Source organism: Bos taurus, chromosome 8 (genome assembly GCF_002263795.3).
Source record: "Bos taurus isolate L1 Dominette 01449 registration number 42190680 breed Hereford chromosome 8, ARS-UCD2.0, whole genome shotgun sequence".
NCBI lineage: Eukaryota > Metazoa > Chordata > Mammalia > Artiodactyla > Bovidae > Bos > Bos taurus.
In genome coordinates, this window is record NC_037335.1 from 60,698,501 (window position 1) to 60,722,203 (window position 23,703).

The following is a 23,703-nucleotide window of genomic DNA, read 5'->3' on the forward strand; positions in this document are numbered from 1 at the left end:
GATCCTCCCCACCCTGGGATTGGACCCAGGTCTCCTGCACTGCAGGCAGATTCTTTACTGATTCAGCCACCAAGGAAGCCCATACATTTAAAAAAATATTTTAAGGTATACAAAAAGAATTTAATAAAGAACAGAAATTCCTCAATCAGTATACAAAAATATAGAATAGATCCAAGACTAAAAGTTAATCATTTTTTTAAAAAATAACAGCAACCATTATTTGATTGCTTAGTATATAGTTGGCACATACATCGGCCCATTTTCATTATACCTATATTACATCTATTTTACAGATGAGGAAATACGTCAGGAAATTTTAATCTAATCAAAATAGAACAAAATACAGCTCACAAAATCATTTACAGAGAAAATTTTAAAAAGTAAAAGAAAACAATGAATTCATTCATTCATACTTTTTTAAAGCTTGAAAAGAATTTTTCTTAAAAAAATTTTTATCAAAATTGACTGCCTTCCCACCACACACAGAATAAAACAAAACCTGAAAACTAAATGGAATAAGCTAAAAAAACAAGATAAAAATGGTTACTGCCTCTCCTCCTAAAAGGCTGGTTGTCCATGCTTCTAAACTCTTGATATCAAGGATGGTACAAGGAAGGAAATTTACAAGCCTTTTCTTCCTTGAATATATACCAAAGCCTTAAATATGAACAAGTCAATTGAGTGCTATGAGATCCATTACAGAAATTTACAGATAATGCCATACTAAAAATGGATTACAGAAAAACGAAAATAAAATAAAAATAAAAACGGATTAATGTAATTCAGTACATAAATAAATAAAAAGAAGACATAACCTCTAAAGGTAGATAACAGGTTTGGCAGGCATTTGACAAACTTATAATAAATAAAAATACTATTTCTTTAACTTGCTAGGTTTCAGACCCACAGTCAACCCCACAATGAACAGTGAAACACATCTGAGGCAGCCTCATTAGATAACAATCAAGTACATGACATTTTCTGGATGTTACAGTCTAGCCAGTTGAAATGACAAAGAAAAATAACAGAGGGAAGTATTGAAGAGGAGTCTAAATTAGCAAATTTGCCAATAACAGAGTTGTCCAACTGGAATGCCCAAGAAAAACCTATGAAAAAGTATTAAAATGGCTAAAAGAGCTCAAGAAATTGGCAGGTTTTTAAATAAATACACAAAAGTTAACAGCTTTCCCTAATATCAGCAAATCTCAAAAAACATGATGAAAAACACCCCATTGTCAAAAGCAGGAAGAATGTACTATGGAAATGACATGTGAATTAAACTACAAAACTCCACTAAGCAACATACTATGGCATTTGACAAACTTAAAAATACTTTTTTTTTAATTGTTGGAAACTTCCTTTCCAACCCCTCCCACAAAAAAGGGCGGGTCAGCATCACCGAGGTGGTGACCAGATAACACTATCAACATTTGCAGGCGCATCCCTGGAGTAGGTTTGAAGAAGCATGCCCCTCAGGCACTCAAAAGAAATCCAGCAATTTTCCATGAAGGAGATGGGAACCCCAAATGCGTGCATGGATACTAGGCTCAACAAAGCTGTTTAGGTCAAAGGAAGAAAGAACGTCCCATACCCGATCCACGTGCAGTTGTCCAGAAAACATAATGAAGATTCACCAAACAAGTCTACATGTCAGTACCTATGTGCCTGTTACCACTTTCAAAAATCTACAGACAATGTGGATGAGAACTAACTGCTGGTAGTTCAGTAAGCGGGGGTGGAAAATCACATTAATGGATGAAAAGGCACAACAGTGTGACAAGATCAATTATTTCCAACTTAATAAATTTAATGCTTTTCCAATATGTACACCAGTGGAAATTTTGTAGTAACTCTGACAAAAACTTTTAAAAAATATACCTGGATGAGGGAAAAGCATGTAATGAAAGGCAAAGCTCTTTTTCCAAAATAAGAATACTACAAGGAGTTGCCCTACAAAGCCAATACCCATATAAAACCACAATAAGGAAAACATGCAATACTGGTGCCAGAATACTGACAGATCAATAGAAGAGAGTGAGAAACAGATTTAAGTATTAATGAAAATACAGTATACAATTTAAAATGTCACGTTAAATATATAAGGAACTGATTACATTGTGGTACGTCCATTATCAAGTACAACGGAGTACTGCACAGTTATTAAAAATGAGGTAGATGTAGAAAGATAATCACACTATAGTATGATGTTAAAAAAAAAAACCCACCAATGTAAAGAACAGGAAGTATAATATGATCCCTTGTGTTTTATTTACTCATTTGTTTGAGAGCCACGCTGTGTATAGCAAATATCTGGAAAGAAACACACATCAAAATCGCACTGATACTACCTCTGGGATTATAGTAAGGACAGGAATAACAAGGGAGAGTCCATCAGTAATTACCCCAACAGTGAAGAGATGGCAAACTCAAATTAGAATAATCTGAAGGGGGTTTGTTTATGAAAGGAATCATTATGAAGTTGGAAGGTCAGGCCTATAGAAAGCACAGGGAAGGAACAGGAACCTGAACTAGCAATAGCAGAACAATTATTGCTCCGGCCCCAAAACAGACAGGACACAGAGAGCACCAGAACCCAGGTAATACAAGACCAACTATTCTGAGAGGAGAGAGAATAAACATTCTGACCTCATTCTTCTCCTCCTTTTCAATCTCCTCTTAAGGCTGAACCCAACCAGAAACCAGAAGATCTGGGAACTCTCTCCGTGGCAAAGAGCCAGGTGGAAATGGGTGAAGGACGGGCCTGGAGAAGTAAATGCAAGGTATCTGACCCAGATTTATTTTACCTTTCTGTAAAATTAACTGCATAAATAGAAGTACAATATCATCATTAACAAATGAAAACCTTACACAGAAAGTTAAAATCCCACCCTCTATTAATCTTGGATCCTTCTCCGGAAGTAATCATCTTTATTCTCATCATTTTGATGGGGTTTGTCACTGACTTTTTTCTAGACAGAGAGACACACACTCACCACAACAAAACATGTAGAATTGTTTTATGAAGCGTTATTTGCTTAACATGAACAGTATTAATTACTCTATTACTTTCTGCAACCTTTTTTCCTTCACCATTTTCAGTTCAGTATAAAATAATACTCAAGAAACCAAGAGGAACAGTTTGAGTCTCCTCAGGGTTATTTATACTCATCCTCAATGGCTCTCAAAATACCACAAACCCGCTCCAACAGCTGCATTAGCATCACCTAGGAATTTGTTTAAAAGACCCTCCCTAGTTTCTGATTCCAGTGAATCAGGAAGTGGGGTCCAGTAATCTTCCTTTTAACCAGCCCTCCATATGACTACTACGCAGGCTCAAGTTTGAGTTCCACTACTCCACCACCTGTGCCCTTGCTAGGAACTGCTTTTTAACTAGATCCCAGCATGATGCATGGGAGAAGGCAATGGCACCCCACTCTAGTACTCTTGCCTGGAAAACCCCATGGGTGGAGGAGCCTGGTGGGCTGCAGTCATGTGTTGCTAGGAGTCGGACACGACTGAGCGACTTCACTTTCCCTTTTCACTTTCATGCACTGGAGAAGGAAATGGCAACCCACTCCAGTGTTCTTGCCTGGAGAATCCCGGGGACGGGGGAGCCTGGTGGGCTGCCGTCTATGGGGTCGCACAGAGTCGGACACGACTGACGCGACTTAGCAGCAGCAGCAGCAGCGTGATGCATAAGTAAATTAAAGTGTCCTGAGCCATAAACCTAACCCTCATCCATATTACCTGCACCTATCCACCCACAAGGTATCTATGAGTGGTTTCTGGGGATGGGAAGCAGGGAGGTGAGCAGAAAGAGCAGTGGTTTTTAACCTCTGTGAATTTAAATCTACCACTCCTGTGGGAAAAACATCAGCACAGCATGCTCTAGTTAGGTAGAGCATGTTAATGTTAGCAGTGTCATCTCTGGTGCGTGATGGATAGCACGTAACTACCATTAAACCACCCTAGAAATGTATTGCTCTTAAGAATCAATATTATATTGTTAAGTTCTCGTTTTTCTTTTAAAATAAGTGACTGTTAATGTTAATAACATTGTTAATAACATATTAATAATGTTAATAAGTTAATGTTAACCCATAATAAAATTATACGACTAGCTAACCTTTGTTTGTATCACTAATACTATAGTGGGAATCCATCCTTTTAAAACAAAGCACAGGGTGGGGGGATATACCTTTTCTGCTTTAACAAGGATAACGTCATCAACATTTACAAGTTTATCTACCCTCCATTCCATGCTGCAGCCTCCACCTCCACAGAGCTTGTAGGGAAGGAAAATGTCCCCAGAATTCCACCTTAAATTTCCTGCTGCCACCCTCAAACGTTCAGAACTTTTCTTGCAAAACCTGCACCCTAAAGCCCCTACTTCACTCAGCTTCTTCTTTGCTCTTCTCTCATTTTCCTCCATTGAGTCTCAGGTCTGTCCTGAGTCACAGGCAAACATGTTGACTCTCTCAGGAAATCTGCCAAAGTTACTACATATACATTTGTGCTTGAGAATCATTCTGTCTCACTGTTTATGGCAGCCAAACTCGGGCTAACACAACGATCTGCTTTTTTTAAGGCACTTCCAGTTTCACTTCTAGTTCCTACCAGGCTTACGCCCCGCCCCAACGTAGCTCAGTCCCCACCTCGCCAGACCTAGGAAGTCAATTCTGCGGGCTGAAACCCAATTTGACTGGCCTCTCCCTTCTTAAAGAAATCTCAGAATCAAAATTTCTAAAGCCCCTTTTCAATTTGATAACTCTTCGTCCATAGAAAGGAAGTTTCTTGAATTGAATTTGGGCCTTGGGTTTTTAATTACACAGGATCAGGAAAAATAATATAACTATTCCATCAAACAATTCTATTTTGAAAGGAAACATGCTTACATCTCAAAAGTGGTATAAAAAGATTTTGGTAGGTAAAACTAGTTTGATTTCTACCCCCACCTCACACAGATGTTTGTTGATACCATTTATGTCAACTGAGAGAGAATTCTTTTTTTTTTAAAGACTTTGTTCTACCAAAAGCTAGACACAAAGTATATACAATATTCTAGAGTCAAATTCTTACTTTAGTTTTAATTTCACGGACATTAATAACTTCATGAATTCCACACAGATTCACTTTAAGAAGGCATATCTTTTGACTTGTTGCTTTGCTAGTTTTGGGTTTATTTGTTGGTGTTAGTTGCTGTTAAGCACACAATGGTAGCTTTTATTTAAAGTTAAAACTTAAAAATATCATGGAATAGTAATTTCTGTTTTCAACAATATATGCAGTTTTTAAAAGAAACATGGGATGATCAGATCTCAAGATTTCATGACTCATACTCTTCATATATAACAAAGACAGTCAACAATGTCTTTCATTAGAACCCCAAACATACTGTAACTATGTTCTGACATGTTCTGATAAGTTCTGATGCTAAGTTTCTTAAAGAAACGCAAACCAGAAACAGGGTGGAAATTCCTCAATTATCTGGATTTAATCAGCTTTTATTCTGCCTTAAAATGGCAACCCACTCCAGTATTCTTGTCTAGAGAATTCCATGGCCAGAGGAGCCTGGTGGGCTACAGTCCATGGGGTCACAAAGAGTCAGTCAGACATGACTAAGTGACTTTCAACAACAGGAACACTATCTTACTCCTATGAATTTTCATACTGCTTAGTAATTTGAAAGGAGAATTCATTTTCCTTTCCAGGTATCCATAAATGAAGTAGAAGAAAAAGACTGAGTTGGCAGTGCTCAACTCAAAAACATGCCATGTTCCAAAAGTCTGTAACTATCCTACCTGGTTGTGACCTCAGAATCCCACCTTCCCACAGAACATTTTCTAAATGGATGGCCCACCAGTGCCTATTAAGCCCACAATACAGATGAAATAATATTAAAAACACTGTAACTGCTTGAAAAAATTTAATCTCAGATTCCAAGTGTAGGCCACCTAAAGACAATTTTTAACAAGCATACCAACTAAGTTAAGTAGTTCATTTGGGAACCACTATCCTACATTAGGGCTTCCCTCATTAGCTCAGTAGGTAAAATGCAGGAGACCAAGGTTCTATTCCTGGGTCCTGTTCCTGGGTCAGGAAGATCCTGTGGGGAAAAAAAAAAAGGAAGATCCTGTGGAGAAGGAAATGGCGACCCACTCCAATATTCTTGCCTGGAGAATCCCATGGACAGAGGAGCCTGGCAGGCTACAGTCCCTGGGGTTTCAAGAATTGGACAGGACTTAATCACACCGCACCATCCTACATTATCTTCCCCAAATAATCTATTATGTCAGACAGCATCAACACAGCACCAGGCTCTCCAGCTGACGCCTGAAATATTCATATTTTATACCACTGAATAAAGGGACATGTTTATGCTTTAGCTTGTGACAAATCAAAGTTTATTATGGAAATTAAGAAGGCTAAAAAGAAGTCTAACATCCATTCTTGTACTAATTTCAGAGAGGGAAAATCCCACAAAAAGGTGGGATTCTGAGTAGGGCCAAATTTCTCCATGAGAAGTTTTGTATCTGCTTAAGGGACCAAACAAGCACCAAGTTAAAACCAGTGTTCAGCATCACAGAAAACGGGAGATTTTCTAAGAGCAATTTAAACATGCCTGATCTGAAGTAAACCCACTTCAATGCAGGTACTCCTACTCCATGTTATGTGGGAAAAGAAATTAATTATAATAAATAATCCCAACACAAAAATTTAGAACTTAAAAAGGGGGGAGGGGCACATTTCTCAGGAGGCGCAAAGGTAAAACTGGACGGCAAATTCCCTTTAGTGGCCAAGACAGTAATCACCTTTGCTTATATTCAATCTTGTTTCTTCATCTGCACAATAAGGATAATAAAAGCATCAATCTTAGAGGACTGTAGTGAAAATTAAATGAATTAATCCAGGTAAACCACTTAGAACAGAGCCTTGCACATAATAAGCACACAGTAAATGACCACTAGATATTAAAAAACTAGTATGATTTGGAAAAACTGGAGGAAGACAGGCATTCCAAGCTGAGGCAACAAAGGAATAGAGGTGAAAAAGTGATACACAAATATATGGACAACAGGGTATTATACTTCCCTGTAGAATATCCATGAAGAACAGTAGCAACTGGAATAATGAAGACCCAACTATGCTGGCCTCAAATGCCAAACCAAAAAATATTTCTTTTTCTTATAAGGCAGTCACTTAAGTTTGTGATCTGATTAGATCTGTGCTTTAGCAATATTATCATGATTATATCATATCACTATTATTTATGCAAATTTGATGTTCTCTGCCCTTTTATTAGGAGTTAGCAGATCCAAAAAATTTGTTTGGTCAGCTAACACACAGTCAGAGTCTATTGCTAAACTGTTTCATATGTGAATCAAATCTGAAATTCTCACTGTTGTCTGGTATATAGTAGGCATTCAATAAATGTTTTATCATTACTTTTACTGGCCACCAGAGAGCAGTGAAGTAAACCATCAGAGACTATTTGTATATATACTGTAAGAAATATGTATTATCAATGAAGCAAATGAAGTAACTGAGTAACAGTGGTAAAATATAAGTCACTGCTGAGCAATATATGTACCTAAGACAGGCGGGGGGTGGGGGTCGGAGGAAATCAACCTTACATTTCATTAAAAGCAGATAAAATGGAATCCTGTATATTTTCAAATCTCACAAAATTTAGCTGTTAAATGTGTACAGTGTTTTTAAGGATTATTTGGGCAATATCTTTGTATGGACTACCCAGTATTCTTAAGTGATGATAAATTTAAGGCAGAGTTCCTCAAGATGCCTGTACTGCCACGTTCATTGCAGCATTATTCACAATAGCTAAGATAAAGACCCCAAGTGTCTGATGAATGAATGAACAGATGAAGAAGTTGGGTAAATGGATACTATGGAATATTATTCGGCCATGAAGAAAGAAGGAAATCCTTCCATTTGCAAAAACATAGATATAACTGGAGGAAATAATGTAAAGTGAAATAAGCCAAACAGAGAAAGACAAATACTGTAAGATTTCACTTATATGCAGAATAAAAAAAAATTTTGTTTTTAAATTTAAAAAGTTGAACTGATAGAAACAAAGAGTAGAATGGTGGTTACCAGGGCCTCAGGAGTGGAGGAAATGAGATGCTGGCTGAAAGGCACAAGCTTTTAGTTATTAAGATAGGTAAGTTCAAAATAAAATAAGATAGGTAAGTTCTGAGGCTCTAATGTACGGCACGGTGACTACAGTTAATAGTACTATACTGTATGCCTGAAATTTGCTAAGAGAATAGATCTTAAGCATTCTCACCAAAAAAAAAAGGTAGCTATGTGAGGTAATGAATGTGTTAATTAACCTGATCATTGTAATCATTTCACCGGGTAGACAAATATCAAACCATCATGTTGAACAGTTTAAATATGCACAATTTTATTTGTCAATAAAAATGGGGAAGGAGAAGAGAAAGAGAGGAATGGAAGAGGAGAAAGAAAAAGTGTAAGAAACTAGTTAAAGTAATACACTAATAGCTAACATAGTAAAACAGGGTTCTCTAGAAGACTGATTGCCAACAGAGCTCAGAAGCATATCATGACAGGATGGTTGATGTAAGAGGTTACTAAGCACATTTTGTTGTTTAGTCACTTAAGTTGTGTCAGACTCTTTTGCGACCCCATGGACTGTAGCCCACCAGGCCCTCTGTCTGTGAAATTTCCAAGGCAAGAATACTGGAGTGGGTTGCCATCTCCTCCTCCAGGGGATCTTCCCAACAGAAATCGGACCCACATCTCCTGCACTGGCAGGCAATTCTTTACCACTAAGCCACAAAGGAAGACCTACTAAGCACATATACCTATATTAATTGATTTTTTTTCTGGTGGTGGTAGGGGAAAATCAGCTTCCCAAAATGTCAGTCAGTGCTAACTTTTAAAACTTAAAAGCAAACAGATTAGCAAGAGTCCCCCTGGATAGTAACTAAGTTATCTATTAGGCTTTCCTGGGCAATCAATCATTCTGGCAACACAAACATAAAGCAAAGTAGGCCTGGATTTCTACATACCTTCTTCTAAAGTACTTTTCAGTTACAATTTTAGACTAAAGGGAAAAAAAGTTCTGGCTATCTTGTGCTTTTTAAAGCTTCAAGTATCTTGCAAGTATTAGAATTTAAAACCCTGAAAAGTATTCACTTAAACACATTCCCATCAGCATTACCAACAACGCTCCATTATCCATCATTTGGTACTGTCTCCAGATGATTTTTAACCCCCTCCTGACGTCTCCTTACCAACAAGTACTTGGACACCATCTTTACCCTGCATGTCCCCATTATTTGGTTGTGCTTAGGGAATTGTAATTACAGTGATCCTTCCTTTAAAACATCCTCCAAGCACAAAGCCTTTTTGTATGATTAGGGATGAGGGGGGCACCTTCCAGGCTCCACAACAAAGGGTGGGTGGTGGCAACATAAGAAGCAAGGAAAGAAGAGGAGCTGGGGCCATTCTGGTAGCCCTCGGGTCTGGTTCAATATTGTTTGAGGGATTTTACTCATGGGTGTCCAGCCCAAAGGTTCTGCAAAGCCTCTATACCCCTCCCATGAGGAGAGTAAAGGACAGGGCCTGTCCTGACAGACAGATCAACACCAAGCCCAGAAGGAAGCATGAAAAGCAGGAGAAAAGAAAGCTGTGGCTGAAATATCCTCTTCTGTGCTGTTCTCCGTACTTCAGGTAATGAAGTCTCTGACAGTGACACCATCATCCCATTAATCACTGGTGACCACCGAATAAGTGCTCATTCAAACATGTATTCAGGCATCAACAGAAATCTACACAAGACGACAAATCTATTAAAATGAAAAAAAAAAAAAAAAGGTCGCCCAAAAGCCAAACAATAATATTTTTGTTAATCATGAGTCCTATCTCCTAATTGCAAAAGTGATTATGAAATGATGCCCACCCTACTACTTCAGTCTAAGTCTTCAAAACCACTCACTTTCCAGCTCTGTAACAATAACACAGACTTTAACTGAAGATCAGTGAGCACCATCTGCAAACACTGAAATCAAAGGTGCTGAGGCAGAACAGATACTGACAGGTAACTTTCGACTCAAGGAACATCCCAGAAGCACTACAAAATATTCTATTACTTGACTGCTTGTAGCTCTCTCTTCCATGTATGTGTTTCTTCCTCTTTATCACTTCTTTCTTTCTATCAACAGGGTCAAATGGTCATATCAAAACTTATACACTCTCCCTCATTTGTATGCGTATTTTATCACAAAAGCAGACAATGCAGTGATAGCTTTCCATGACTGGAAGGAGCTGCTGTTAAAGGCTAACACAATAATCCCACCATTCTCCTCCATCTGCCCAACATCACTCTGGTTAACTGCCAAAGCAGTCCCTAGAATAGCACTAATATCCATTTAAAATAAAAACAGGGGAAAAAAAACCTGAAACTGCTTCGGGTAAGAATTGTTTATTCTCCTTGTATGGACAGAAGACTACTTTTGTTGAACATTTTCGGTTTTATTTGCATACATTTTAAAAAAAATTTTTTAAGACAGCAGCAAAAGCACAATGGTACCCTCTATCCATTACCCTCAATCACGTTTAAAAATAATAATAAAAACAGCAACAGAAACCATTTCAAATTGTACCTCTCGAGCCCGCAGAACAGCACTCTTCCATGACAACTGCTCTGAAAAACACACTGCCATTATTTGCAGAAGCAGTAGGAAGTCCAGTCTGGTCCTTGGTTCAGCACTCCCCCTTCCTCTCCAAGAAAAAATGAAACAGCAGGAAACGTAAACAACCACTTAATGGAAAATACAAATGGGTAAATATTTTCCAAACTGGCTAAAAAGCCTCAGGTCCTAAGAAATTCAGGAATGCTAGTGTAGAGAGAAATAGGAAGAGAAAAAAATAGCACTGAATTTCCCCCTCAAAATGAGCACTATATGAATGCAAGAGCAAATGTGGCACACAGCTACTTTCTCTCCTTCGCTTACCAGATGCTTCTGTCTTTTCAATGACTTCTCATTGTCTTTCCATAAATAGTGGTATTTTTCAAATTGTTCATTCTGTACACATTTCTCTACACCCATAACAAATTTTACAATTTTGAGCTGAACTCTTTGGTTCAACTGAGCTTGGTAATGAAAAGGCAGGGGTAAGTCCCTTCCCATGAGAAGTTCACAAGAAGAAAACTCGTGCGGAGCGCCAGGACCAACAGTGACCAGCCCTATCTGCAGAGCCTGTGATGAGTATAGACAGGTAACAGCTTGAACAACAGTCCAAAGCCGCAGGGCCATGCTAGTTCAAAGAGCACCTTTATGAGGATTAGAAAAGGGTATCCAACTAAGGGGACATGGTTCCACACATGTGCATCTTGTAAGTGGAGCACAAAATGGGTTTGCACTCCCACTTGAGAAACAAAACAAGTGTCCTGAGCTGAGCATAAGTTATACAACCCTGTATCAGCAGCCCTACAAAAGTGCACCTGGGGCAAAACTGCACCTCTAAAATAGGTTTCCAGAAAGAACTTCACCAATGGCAAACAGGCATTTCACATATTTCATCACCAGAAATCCTTACATGTTAATATAAATTCATTCACAAACATATTAGGACTAGAGGAAAAGGGTCTAGAAAGAAGAAAAAGTAGCAAATTTGGGAGAAAGGAAACTCTTCTGTCTAGAGCAATAATGAGTTGTTCCTAAAGCCCCTAATCTTTGACTACAGGTTCAAATAACTGAACTTCAAAATGCATGTGCTAAGTTAAAACACTCAATCACTATCATCTACAGAGAAAGGCAAGATCACATACATTTACCTCTAGGGGCTTACTTTCTCCAATTTGCTAGTTTTCCTTCTCAGTCAGACACTATTTTGCCTCTACACTAACTATAAAACTATATATAGTGATACGTGTGGTTAAAGTTTGTAAAACCCGATAAAGAGCCCTAGTAGGTAGTGGACCTCTTGGATACCTGCATGAAAGTAAGAGGAATAGACAACCCAGATTATGAAGGGTTTAACATCCAATGGCTTCCAACCCTATCATTCTTTTATGCCCTGCAAAAGAGCTAAATATCTCATAGGTCCAAATTAGTCCCAGTCATGCAGGAGCAGCAACAGAAGGCAGTCCAGGGGACAGGCTGGGCAAAGCTGAGAACCACAGCCCAGAGTCAGAAGAAACCTAAGGCAGTGGTCTCAAACTCCAGTGTGCATCAGAATCTACAAGGGAACATGTTCAGAATCAGATTTCTGGGTCCCTCCCTACATCTGATGGATGAAAATGTCCTGGCACACTCATATTTTGACAAAGCTCAAACTGCTGACCTAGGTCTACCAGAAAGTTTAGAAAGACTGGGAAATCCTCCACGTGCATTATCAGCTGTTACGAAATAAAAGTCATCCATCACAAAACTAGGCTTTGCAGGTCAAAAAGGGGTGAGAAAAAGATCACCAGCCAGCATGTCTAACCGGCTGTGCAGGGCTGGAGCCTGCAGCCAGACTTTCATTATTATGGCACAAAACCCCTGTGCTATGTAAACAAGAAATTGTTTTGCATGTGAGAAATATTTCAAACATCTGAAAAAAATTTTAAATAACATAATGAATTTCCTTGTATCCTACATTAAAGATAAGCAAATCTTAATTTGCAATTGTCTGATTCAAATTTAATAACAGAGTACTAGATATAATTAAAGCCCTCTGTGTGTCCCTGTGTGTACTGACCAATTCCATTCCTCATCCATTCTTACGAGATAACCACTTCTCTGAATTTGGTGTTGCTACCATGAATGTTTTTATACTATTACTACATATGTACACACATACAGGGGACTTCCCAGATGGCTCAGTGATAAAGAATCTGCTTGCCAATGCAAAAGACACGGGTTCAATTCTTGGTTCGGGAAGATCCCCTGTAGGAGGACATGGCCACTCACTCCAGTATTCCTCCCATGGACAGAGCAGCCCGGCAGGCTGCAGTCCATGGGGTCGCAGAGTTGGACACAACTGAGCACACACAGACACAGAAAATATTACTGTGTATGTTTTCAGATTTTATGCAAGTGGAAACATTCTCTAATAACTCTTCTGTTACTTGCTGACCCACCCCATATTATGTTAAGATTCAACCATTTTAATGCATGCAGCTACAGTTTATTTTTCACAGTGCTATAATACTCAATTGTGTGGGACTATCTAATAATTTATGTATTTCCCTGTTGGTGGACATTTAAGCAGCAATGAACATTCTTGTACTTATTTTCTTGGACAAGTGTGCAAAGATTTCTTAAAGTATATACCCAGAAATGGGCATTTTAGGTAAATAAGTTTGTCTGCCCTCCTTCAACCAGACATCATGTTACTCTCCATGATGGCTGTATTTATTTACATTCCCACTAGCAGTATATAGATGATTCCCTCACAATCTCACTAATACGTGATTATCATAGCATTTAATTTTTGCCAATCTGATAAGTGTGAAATGGCATCTCAATGATGTTTCAATTTACATTTCCCTGATTTTAAGTTTTTGACAAGTAAATTTTCATGCTTTTATGTGTATCTGTCAAATAGGTTTTTCTCAGTTTTCTAAAAAAAATGTAACCATCTTTTCTGAACCAGGGGAGCTGTTCCCAAAGAACCTTGCCAACAGCCACCACAACTGGAAAGCTGAGGTGCAGGAGGGCAGCAAGAAAACAGCTGACTTAAACAAGGAATCATCCTGGACAAAGGGCCCTAATTAATGCATTTGCTAATTAGTCTTTCCCTTCTCTCTTTTGTCAAGCCTTACTTCCAAGACAATACTATAGGCCTGCCTTAGAAGCCGACAGAGAATGGGGGTGGGGAGCAGAACAGCTAAAACATTTATGTAAAAGTACTTACAACAGTCTTTATTCAAAGAAAATGAAGAGATTGCCTACCAATACCTATTACTCAACCCTGTAAGACACCATCCTCCTCTAACAGACTCCTTTCAAGCTCTATACCTTTGGCTCCCTCTCTGAAACAGTCCAATCTTTTTCTCGACACTAGACACTGCCTCCCTCCCTTCAGCAACCCTTTTATCTCCCTTCCCCCACAATGACAAAATACCCTCTCCTTTCCCCCATTCCACAGCTTCTATTTTCTCGCTCCACGGGACCCTCCTCTATCTTTGTCACCTCTAGAACCCCAAGTTCCTTTCCAGGATGTATCTCCAATAAAAACAACCCACTCGAAAGAGAAACGGGAATCCCAAGGGGTACACGGCCCTGTTCCATACCAGGCAGGCGGGTGTGACTAGTCCCGACCCTCTCACTTCCTTCCCCCTTTCATGCCCAGGACAGCTGTTCTTTCTCTGAGGGTTACCCAAGTGTGACAGGTCCAGACCACCAGGGAAAACCTCACTTGGTTCTTCTGTAGCAGAAACGCCTTTACGAGGGTCATATATACACTTGTTTGGGGCATGAACGAAACTCGGGCCGTTTCATGGAAAAGACACCTTACGAGCCTCTCCACAAAAGCAAGCAGGCCTCCCTCCTATTAACTCCAGCTGGACTGGTTTACTCTGTGCAGTGGTGGGGAAGGTGGCCTGGCAGAGACCAAATGGTCCCCGCGATTAGAAGTTTCCGAAGCTCTGACCCACTCACTCAAGAAAGCCCTCTTCCCCGAGAGCACCACCTCACAGGAGTCTCTCCTCCTGCGGATCCCCAAATCGACTCCCCAGCACAACACCAAGCCCCCAAATCCGCCGCCGCTCCGCCGTCCCAGCCCGCAACAGATGCTTCCTCCTAAACTAGCCCCAAAACGCCGGGTGGGCGTGCCTGGGGACGGGCCTAGCGCCCCCTCCTCCGCGATCAATCTCAGTTCTTCGGAGCTGGGGGCTCTTCCTCCTTCCAGCGCCCCCTACTCGGGGCCCGGGCCAGCCCAGAGTGGCCCTGGGTCCCAGCCAGGCTACGACTCTCGCCGGCTATGTGACCTTGGGCAAGTCACTTCCCCCAGTAAGCCTCAGTTTCCTCCTCCGCCCAGCGGAGACCTGGAGAGGTCCTGCCCTGCCCACTCTTGGGGGGGGCGGGGGGAGGAAGGGGGCGGTTAGCAACTGGGTGGGAAAACGCTTTGTGAGCCGCTCGGCACAGCGAGGACGCAAGACTCCCAGGGGCTCCGGGGCCGGACAAACCTGACCCGGACAACGCTCCACCCCCTCCGTGGGGCCGGGCGGCTAGACCGTACGCCTCTGCCCACCCCCATCCCCGGGATCAACCCACGCCCCTCCCCGCCTGGCCCGCTCCTGGACCCCGTACCTGCTCCCGGGGCTCGGCCGCAGGCGCCGCCACCCTGGGCGCCCGGCCGGAGAGGCCCGTGGCCCGGAGGGCTGAGGCGGCCGGCGGCAGGGGGCTCGAGCCGGGGCGGCGGGGCGCGCAGGCGGCGCGGGGGCCCGAGCTCGGCGGGGCCCGGCCTGGGAGACGACGACTGAGGCTGGAAGTGCGCGGCGGCCGCGGCTGCTGAGGCGGCGGCGGCGGCGACCGCGGCGGCGGCGCTTCCGCTCATGGCGGGGCCGCGGGCAGCGGCTCCGGCTGCGACTCGACTCCGGCGCGGCAGGCACTGGCTGGGCCCCGGCCGGCAGCGGCAGTGGCGGTGGCGGCGACAGAGGCGGCTCCCGGAGGGGGAGGAGGAGGAGCCGGGAAGCGGCAGCGGCGGCGGAGGGGGCGGGGACGCGGAGGGGGGCGGGGACGCAGCGCCGCAGCAGCCAATGGGCGGCGGGCTCCTCCGCAGACCGAGGCTCCGGGGCTGGGCGGGCGGCGCCGTGGGGCATCCTCTGCCGCTGCCGCTCGCTGAGGCGGGGAGGCTGAGGGCCGCCTGCCGGGAGAGCCCAGCTTCGGGGTCTGCTCCGCCCCCGGTCCGCCTCCGAGGCGCGGCTGCGGGCCTCCGGGGCCTGGCCTCTAGCGACCCAGGCCCGGGTGCACCTGGGTTCCGTCGCGGCTGCCTCTGGCGCCGGCATTGGCTCCTGCGAGTTTGCCCGGGGCTTGGCCCGGGTAGCTGCTGCCCGCCAGCGCTCCCGCCCGCGGGCTCCCATTCCATGGGTTGTGCCGCCTTGGCCTCCTTCCTCCACCTCTTCCCACACTAGAGCACAGCCTCTTCTCCTCTCCCTCTCTTGGCTGTTTTCTCAAAGTTTTTCCTTTTCAGACACTTAGGACAGAAACTCTCCCTTCTCTTCTTGGGCTGTATCTCAGTGATGAATCAATCCCTGCGGACCCAGAGAGGGTAACAGACGCAGAAACGAAACGGCTGGAGGTGTGCTGCCTTCTTTGAATCTAGAGACCCATCTTGAATTATGAGCAGAAGCCAAAAATCTGGCTCAGCCCTGGCCCCTCGCCCCTTTTCTGACTTTCTCTTCCTCTTTCCTACTTTAAACGCCCTTGTTGTTAAAAGACTTGCAGGAAGCTATCCAACTCGGCTGGGCCTAGTCTCAAAAGAAGGAGAGGCTGTGCGGTGCAGAAAGGCTTTTGAGTTGTGCTGAGAGCTTTTTTTATTAGAGAAGAATTCCGCAGATTCATGCCCCTTTGCTCCCTCCTCTTCTTGGATGTAATGTTAGTTACTGAACCCATTTTCCTTTCATGTTTCTCTGACTCTCATATCAAAGCCATAGGGGAGCAAAATAATCTCAGTCATGTACTAGGAGTGCCTCTAAGTACAGCCATGTGGGTGAGGGTGCAACTAAACTGCTGAATAGATCATTTCTGTATTGTCCTCGGCCTTTCCTCACATGCAGCCACCAACTGGGGACTGAGCAGGGAGAGAGAGAGCTGCAAGTTGACAAGGCACAGTGCTACAGTGGCGGCTGGCTGGGTTAAAGAAGTGCAGATGAATCTTTGGCAACAGGCATTTTGAATTCCACCCTAACACTTAATGAAGTGTGTGATCTTTTCATTTATACAATCATGACCAATGCTAAACTCTAAAGACCTAACGATAAAAATACAGTCCAGGCCTTTAAAGAGTCTACAGTCTCCTTGGAGGTTGATGAGACACATTCTTAGAAGTAAAGAATGTAAGGATGAGTAGGAGTTTACCAGGTGGAGCAGATTGGAGGAAAGTGGACTGGGAAGATGTTAAAGTTACAATTAGCTAAAGGACCTAGTATTATCTGAATCCCACCCTTAACTTTCTGGTCATAGAGGAGGCAGGTAACATATTACTAGCTGGGTTTGGTCCCAATGTCTACTGTAGAATGCCCGTAAGCTATTGCATTCTTATCTTTTTTTTTTTTTTTAATGTACTTACTTGGCTGCATCAGGTCTTAGTTATTGCACGTGGGATCTTTGGATCTTTCGTTGTGCCACATGGACTCTCTAGTTGTGAAGTGGGGGCTCAGTGATTGTGGCACCTGGGCTTAGTAGTTGCAAGACACGTGGGATCTTAGTTACCCAGTCGGGGAACTGATTCTTAGCCAATGGACCTCCAGGGAAGGCCTTCTTATCACCTTTGATAGATCTCAAAGCCTTGCATGAAATTAGGCCTATTTCCACTACAAAGTCCAAGCTCCAGTTGCAACTCTTACAACTTCAGTTGGTCAAATGTTTTGTACACTACCCTAGAAGAAAAAAGGCAGGAAAGCAGTTTAACCCAGTAATCAAAGGCGCCAATTGAGGCTTCATTGCAGGCCAGGAAGAAACAAGGGAGAGGGCCAGGCTAGGTCCTGGGCCTCCTCATCTTGCCAGTTAAGGGATGCAAAAGAGAGAATGGATGACATCCATGTGTTCTGTGACCTTTATCTCTGAAAATTTCTGTCCTCCAGCAATGACCGGGAAAGGAGATGAGTATGATGTATTCAGGAAACCACAAGTTTAATAGGGCTGGAACACAGCCTGGGTGGAGAGTTGAGAGAGAGATCAGACGAGAGAATTAACAGGAGACCAGAAGACCATAAAAAATCTTGAGTGCATCTGAACTTAACCCAAGTAACTAAAGAGCACTATTGAAGGGTTTAGTGAGAGTGACATGGTCAGATTCAATTTTGGAAAGACTCTGGCTGCTGTGTAGAAAATAGGTTGGAAGGGAATAAGAAGAGAGGTGATAAAACCAACTAAAAAGTTATTGTATCAGACAAAAGATGAAAGTGACCCAAACTGAGGCAGAGATGATAGGAATAGAGAGATATTAAGGTGGTAACGGAGAAGGCAATGGCAACCCACTTCAGTACTCTTGCCTGGAAAATTCCGTGGGCGAAGGAGCCTGGTAGGCTGCTGTCCATGGGGTCGCTAAGAGTCGGACACGACTGAGCGACTTCACTTTCACTTTTCACTTTCATGCATTGGAGAAGGCAATGGCAACCCACTCCAGTGTTCTTGCCTGGAGAATCCCAGGGACGGGGGAGCCTGCTGGGCTGCCGTCTATCGGGTCGCACAGAGTCGGACACGACTGAAGCAACTTAGCAATAGCAACAGCAAAGGTGGTAAATTCACCAAGACATAGATAGCTGTTGAAAAAGGTGAAAGACAATCAAAGATGACAGAGATTTTTGGCTTGGGCAACTGGGTGAGAGTGGTGCCATTCCTGAAGGTGGGGAATCCTGAATTGGGAACAGAGAACTATATCTTGGTTAAATCAGTTTATTTTTCTAACCCTCACTCTCCTATTCATATAAGGCAGAAGAGCTGAGGAAATTATCTAAACTCACTACTATTACTAAAGTCCTTCTAAGATTGGTACCCAGAGACTTACAAAGAGAGGCAAGAGAGCAGAATTGCCCTTTTCACTTTTTATTTCCATTTTGGTTTATTATGGTAAAATATATATATATATATATGTAGCTTTATCATTTTAATAATTTTCAGGTGTATAATTCAGTAGCATTAGCTACTATTAATATCTTAGTTTGAGCTGCCATTACAAAATACCACAGGCTCAGGGCTTCCGTGGTGATCCAGTGGTTAAGAATCCACTTGGAATATGAGGGACACCAGTTCGGTCCCTGGTCCAGGATCTCACATGCCTCAGAGCAACTAAGTCCATGAGCCAAAAGTACTGGAGTCCGTGCACCTAGATCTCATGCTCTGCAACAAGAGAAGCCACCACAATGAGAAGCCCAAGCACCGCAACGAAGAGTAGCCCTACTGCCCGCAACTGGAGAAAGCCCAAATGCAGCAACAAAGATCCATCATGGCCAAGAACTAACTAAATAAATCCTCTTTAAAAATCCTTTAAAAATACCATAGACTGGTGGTTTAAACACAAGAAACTTATTTTCTCACAATTCTGGAGGCTAAACATCCATGATCAACATGCCATCATGGTCAGTTTCTGGTGAGAGCTCCCTTCCTAGCTTGTAGATGGCTGACTTCCCACTGTGTCTTTACATAGGGGGGAGAGAAAGAGAGCAAACTCCCTGTTGTCCCTTGTTGTTGTTGTTATTGGTCAGTCGCTCAGTCATGTCCAACTCTTTGCAACCCCATGGACTGTAGCCCACCAGGTCCCTCTGTCCGTGGGATTTCCCAGGCAAGAATACTGGAGTGGGTTGCCATTTCCTCCTCCAGGGGATCTTCCCAACCTAGGGATTGAACCTGCACCTCCTGCATTGGCAGGCGGATTCTTTTATTATTATTATTTTAATTGAAGGATAATTGCTTTACAGAATTTTGTTGTTTTCTGTCAAACATCAAGATGAATCAGCCAAAGGTGTACATATGTCTCCTCTTTCTTGAACCTCCCTCCCATCTCCCTCCCCATCCCACCCCTCTAGGTTGATACAAAGCCCCTGTTTGAGTTCCCTGAGTCACAAAGCAAATTCCCATTGGCTATTTCTTTTACATGTGGTAATATAAGTTTCCATGTTACTGTCTCCATACATCTCACCCTCTCCTCCACGCACCACCCCCTCCCAACCGCCCGACCCTGTGTCCATGAGTCTGTTCTCTGTGTCTATTTCTCCATTGCTGACAGGCAGACTCTTTACTGCTGAGCCACCAGGGAAGCCCCTGTATCCCTTTTTATAAGGGCATTAATCTCATCTTGAGGGTCCTACCTTCAAGACCTCAAAACCTAAAATCTCCCCAAGGCCCCATCTACAAATGCTATAACATTGGGAGGTTAAGACTTCAATATATGAATGGGGGAATGCATAATTCAGTTCATAGCAACTACATTCACAATATTTTTCAAACATCACCACCATCCATTTCCAGAACTTTTCCATCATCCCAAACAGGATCTCTGCATCTATTAAACAGTAACTCTCCAATTCTCCCTTCCCCCAGTCCCTGCTACCTCTATTCTACTTTCTGTCTCTATGAATTTATCTATTCTAAATACCTCATACAATATTTGTCCTTTGGGGTCTGGTTTATTTCACTTAGTGTAATGTTTCACAGTTAAACCCTGCTATAGGATGTATCAGAATTTCATTTCTTTTTAAAGCTTAATAATACTATATTGTATGTATACATCACATTTTCTTTATCCATTCATCCATTAGTGGATATTTATGTTGCTTTCACCTTTGGCTATTGTGAATAATATTGCTATGAACATTGATGTACAAGTATTTGCTTGAGTCCCTACTTTCCATTCTGTTGAATTCCACATTAGAGTGGAATTGCTGCATCATACGGTAATTCTATATTTAACTCTTTGAGGAACCACCAAACTGTTTTCTACAGTGGCTACAACATTTTACATTCCCATCAGCCATGCACAAAGTTTCCAATTTCTCTACATCCTCATCAACACTTGTTATTTTCCATTTTTTCTTTCTTATATTAGCCTAGCCATCCTAATGGATGTGAAGTGGTATCTCATTGTGGTTTTGATTTGAATTTCCCATTTCACTTTCAAGGCCACCATGTCTATTACTTGTATTTGTTTTCCAACTTGGTTTGCAAAAGTTTGGGGTGGGGATATCAACAGAGGAGGGAGATGGTAAGAAAATAATGAAAGAGTTATTTCCTGGAAATTATAGACTTCTAATAGTACGTAAAACAAAGAGAAGAGCAAGACAGCCTTGGCTACAATGCAGAATAACACCCTGCAGCCTTAGCAGCTGAAGGATTCCAGATGAATGACAGTGACAGTCATAACCACAGCCAGTAAAGGCAGTGGAAATAGCAATACCAAGTGGAAAGGGCTGGAGCATGAGATGATGAATTTAAACACGAATACCACATGACTATACATGTTCACAGACACATGACAAACACCTGCGAAACACCTCTGAGGTTGCCCTGAAGCACTGGGGATGTGTATTGCAAGGTATGGGCGAGGGCAAAAGAATACATGTCGAGTATTTTTCTCACTGTTATAACACTAATATGCGTTAGTTTCTATTTCCTTAGGCTAGATTTCTAAAAGTAGAATTGCTAGGTCAATGTTTTTAAAATTTTACTTTCCAGAATGATTGTAGTGGCAATTTGTCTATATAGTCTTTTATTTATTTTTACTTAAATGGAGGGGGTTGACTCAATCCTCTTCCTCACTTGCAAAGCCTCTCACATTGCTTTATTTAGTTATTATTCTCTTTTTTCCATATTTTCCAATCTCATCCCCCTTTCTCACCATAGGAAATCGTTCCAGTCTGTCTAGTGTACATCCTTTTGTCTGAAGATGTCTATTTGTAGTGTGTATCATTGTTTTAGACACATGTTTTTTCCTTATATAAGTAATAGTGTAATTTTTTTCTTTTTTTTTTTCTTCCTTGCAGTAACATGTTTTTATGATCTAGTCTACTGCTTATAATTACTGCATTATACTCCATCCACCACATTTTGCCCATAATTTCAGTTATGGGCATGCAAATTATCTCCCAACTCCCCACAACCAAAAACAATACTGCTATGAATATCTTCATATTTTCCTTCCATGCGTGCTCAGTCATGTCTGACTGTTTGTGACCCCATGGACTGTAGTCCACCAGGCTCCTCTGTCCATGGGATTCTCCAGGCAAGAATAATGGACTGGGTTGCCATTTCCTCCTCCAGGGGATCTTCCCGACCCAGGATTTGAACCCACGTCTCCTGCGTCTCCTGCATCTCCTGTGTCCACTGCACTGGCAGACTGATTCTTTACCACTGAGCCACCTGATACCTATATGAATATCGTTACGTGCCATTATTGGGACCTGTGAGAATTTGAGAGGTATTACATATTCAGTAGCAGAATTGAGTATTTTATAGTTTTTTTCTCCTTTATATACCTTTGATTTTCATTTTTTGATTATTGATAAATTGTGCATGTGTGTGTGTGTTTTTAACCACTGTGTACTTCCAGGAGTTTTCTTACCACATCCTTAGCCCTACCCTCCATTGCTTCTTTGAAGGCTAATTTACTTTGTAATTGATTGTAACACATTGAATAAATGTGATACGTGAGTCCACACATGAATTCATAATGATACTCAAAGAGAGAAGGAGAGAAAAGAGAAAAACATTCATTTGCCACCAATGGAAATACTATAACACCAACTCCTTTGTCAGGAAATTGATAATTAAAGAGAAAGAATGAAGCATTTAATCTGCCTTTTTTTGGAAGAAATTAGGCTCAGTCCCAATTGATGAGGGAAAACTTCTTTATAGAACAATGTCAACTAATAAATGTAGGACTGATAAAATTAGAAAATCACCATTTTGCAATTTCCAATAAGATAATTGATTCGGGCAAGGATCATCAGTGAATGTGAAACTATTAGAAAAAGGAAAAAAGAAAAAAAACCAATCTACCTTTGCATCAATTTCCTTCCACTCACTTGCCCTAGAACACTTCCAATTTGCCTGCTGCTCCCACCATTCTGTTGAAACTGAAATGCTTGAAGGACAATGGTGACTTCTCAATTGCTAACCACAATGGTCTTTTCTCATCCTCCATGATCTCTTTATGGTATTTGACATTAGAAGCCACCTTTTTCTTGTAACTTTCTCCTTTCATCCACAAAAGCCTGGTTATCTGTTGCTATATAACAAACCCACTTTGTATTAAATGGTTTAAAATAGTAAATTATTATTTCTCATGGTTTTGTGGGTGGACTGGGTTCAGTTGGGTGTTTCTCCCTCGGGATCTCTTTTAAGGTTGCAGTCAGATTCTAGCTAGGGCTAGAATCATCTGAAAGTTCAACTAGGGTAGATATCCAAGATGGCTTCCTTACTCATCTGGTCCCTAATCTAGATGGCTGAAACAGCTGGGGGTTACCACGGTGTCTCTCTTTCTCGGTGTGGCTCGTCTGGGCTTCCTATTAGCTAGATGGTCTCATGATAGATAGGCTTCTTACATAGTGCCTGACGCCCCCTAGAGTTAAAGTTCCAAGTGTCCCAGGTCAAAACTGCAAGGCTTCTTATGAGACAATTAATGGTTTCTTTCTCATCCGGTATGTATCATCCATTACGTCCAGCACTGGGCTCTTTAGAGGGAAAAGAACTAAAGGGCCTTCCAAAGTGGAGTGTAAAACTCATCCTTATTTTTATTGTTTCGTTTTTAACTATGTGTGTATCCATATCTAACCGCAAAGCAATTTTGAAATACTCACTTTATATCAAGTCTTTCCAAAGCATTTTATGAATTTGTTTTCATAGAACCAAGAAGTCTTTTCTTTAGCATTGTGCCTCTGCAGTTACTTAATAGTTAATTAAATAGCATAATTTCAGTAATAAATATAGTGAACATAAACAGTTTGGGGAACAAAGTACCAGAACAGTCTATTGGCTCTGAGTGTTCAATATACAAGGGCACAAA

The 23,703-nt window shown here is 41.9% G+C and overlaps 1 protein-coding gene across 7 annotated transcripts in view; it reads right to left on the reverse strand.

The window, feature by feature from the left end:
• RNF38 (ring finger protein 38) overlaps window positions 1-15,635 on the reverse strand; it is a 121,747-nt gene extending 106,112 nt beyond the window's left edge. For 6 of the 7 annotated variants that reach the window (XM_024995812.2, XM_024995811.2, XM_059889141.1 and 3 more), the window contains exon 1: window positions 15,291-15,635. In XM_024995812.2, coding sequence (XP_024851580.2) covers window positions 15,291-15,537 — 247 coding nt within the window. In that variant the 5' untranslated portion in view covers window positions 15,538-15,635. The remainder of the gene's footprint in view (window positions 1-15,290) is intronic. The other variant, XM_024995821.2, reaches the window with a different exon arrangement.
• Between the last annotated feature and the right edge of the window lie 8,068 nt (window positions 15,636-23,703).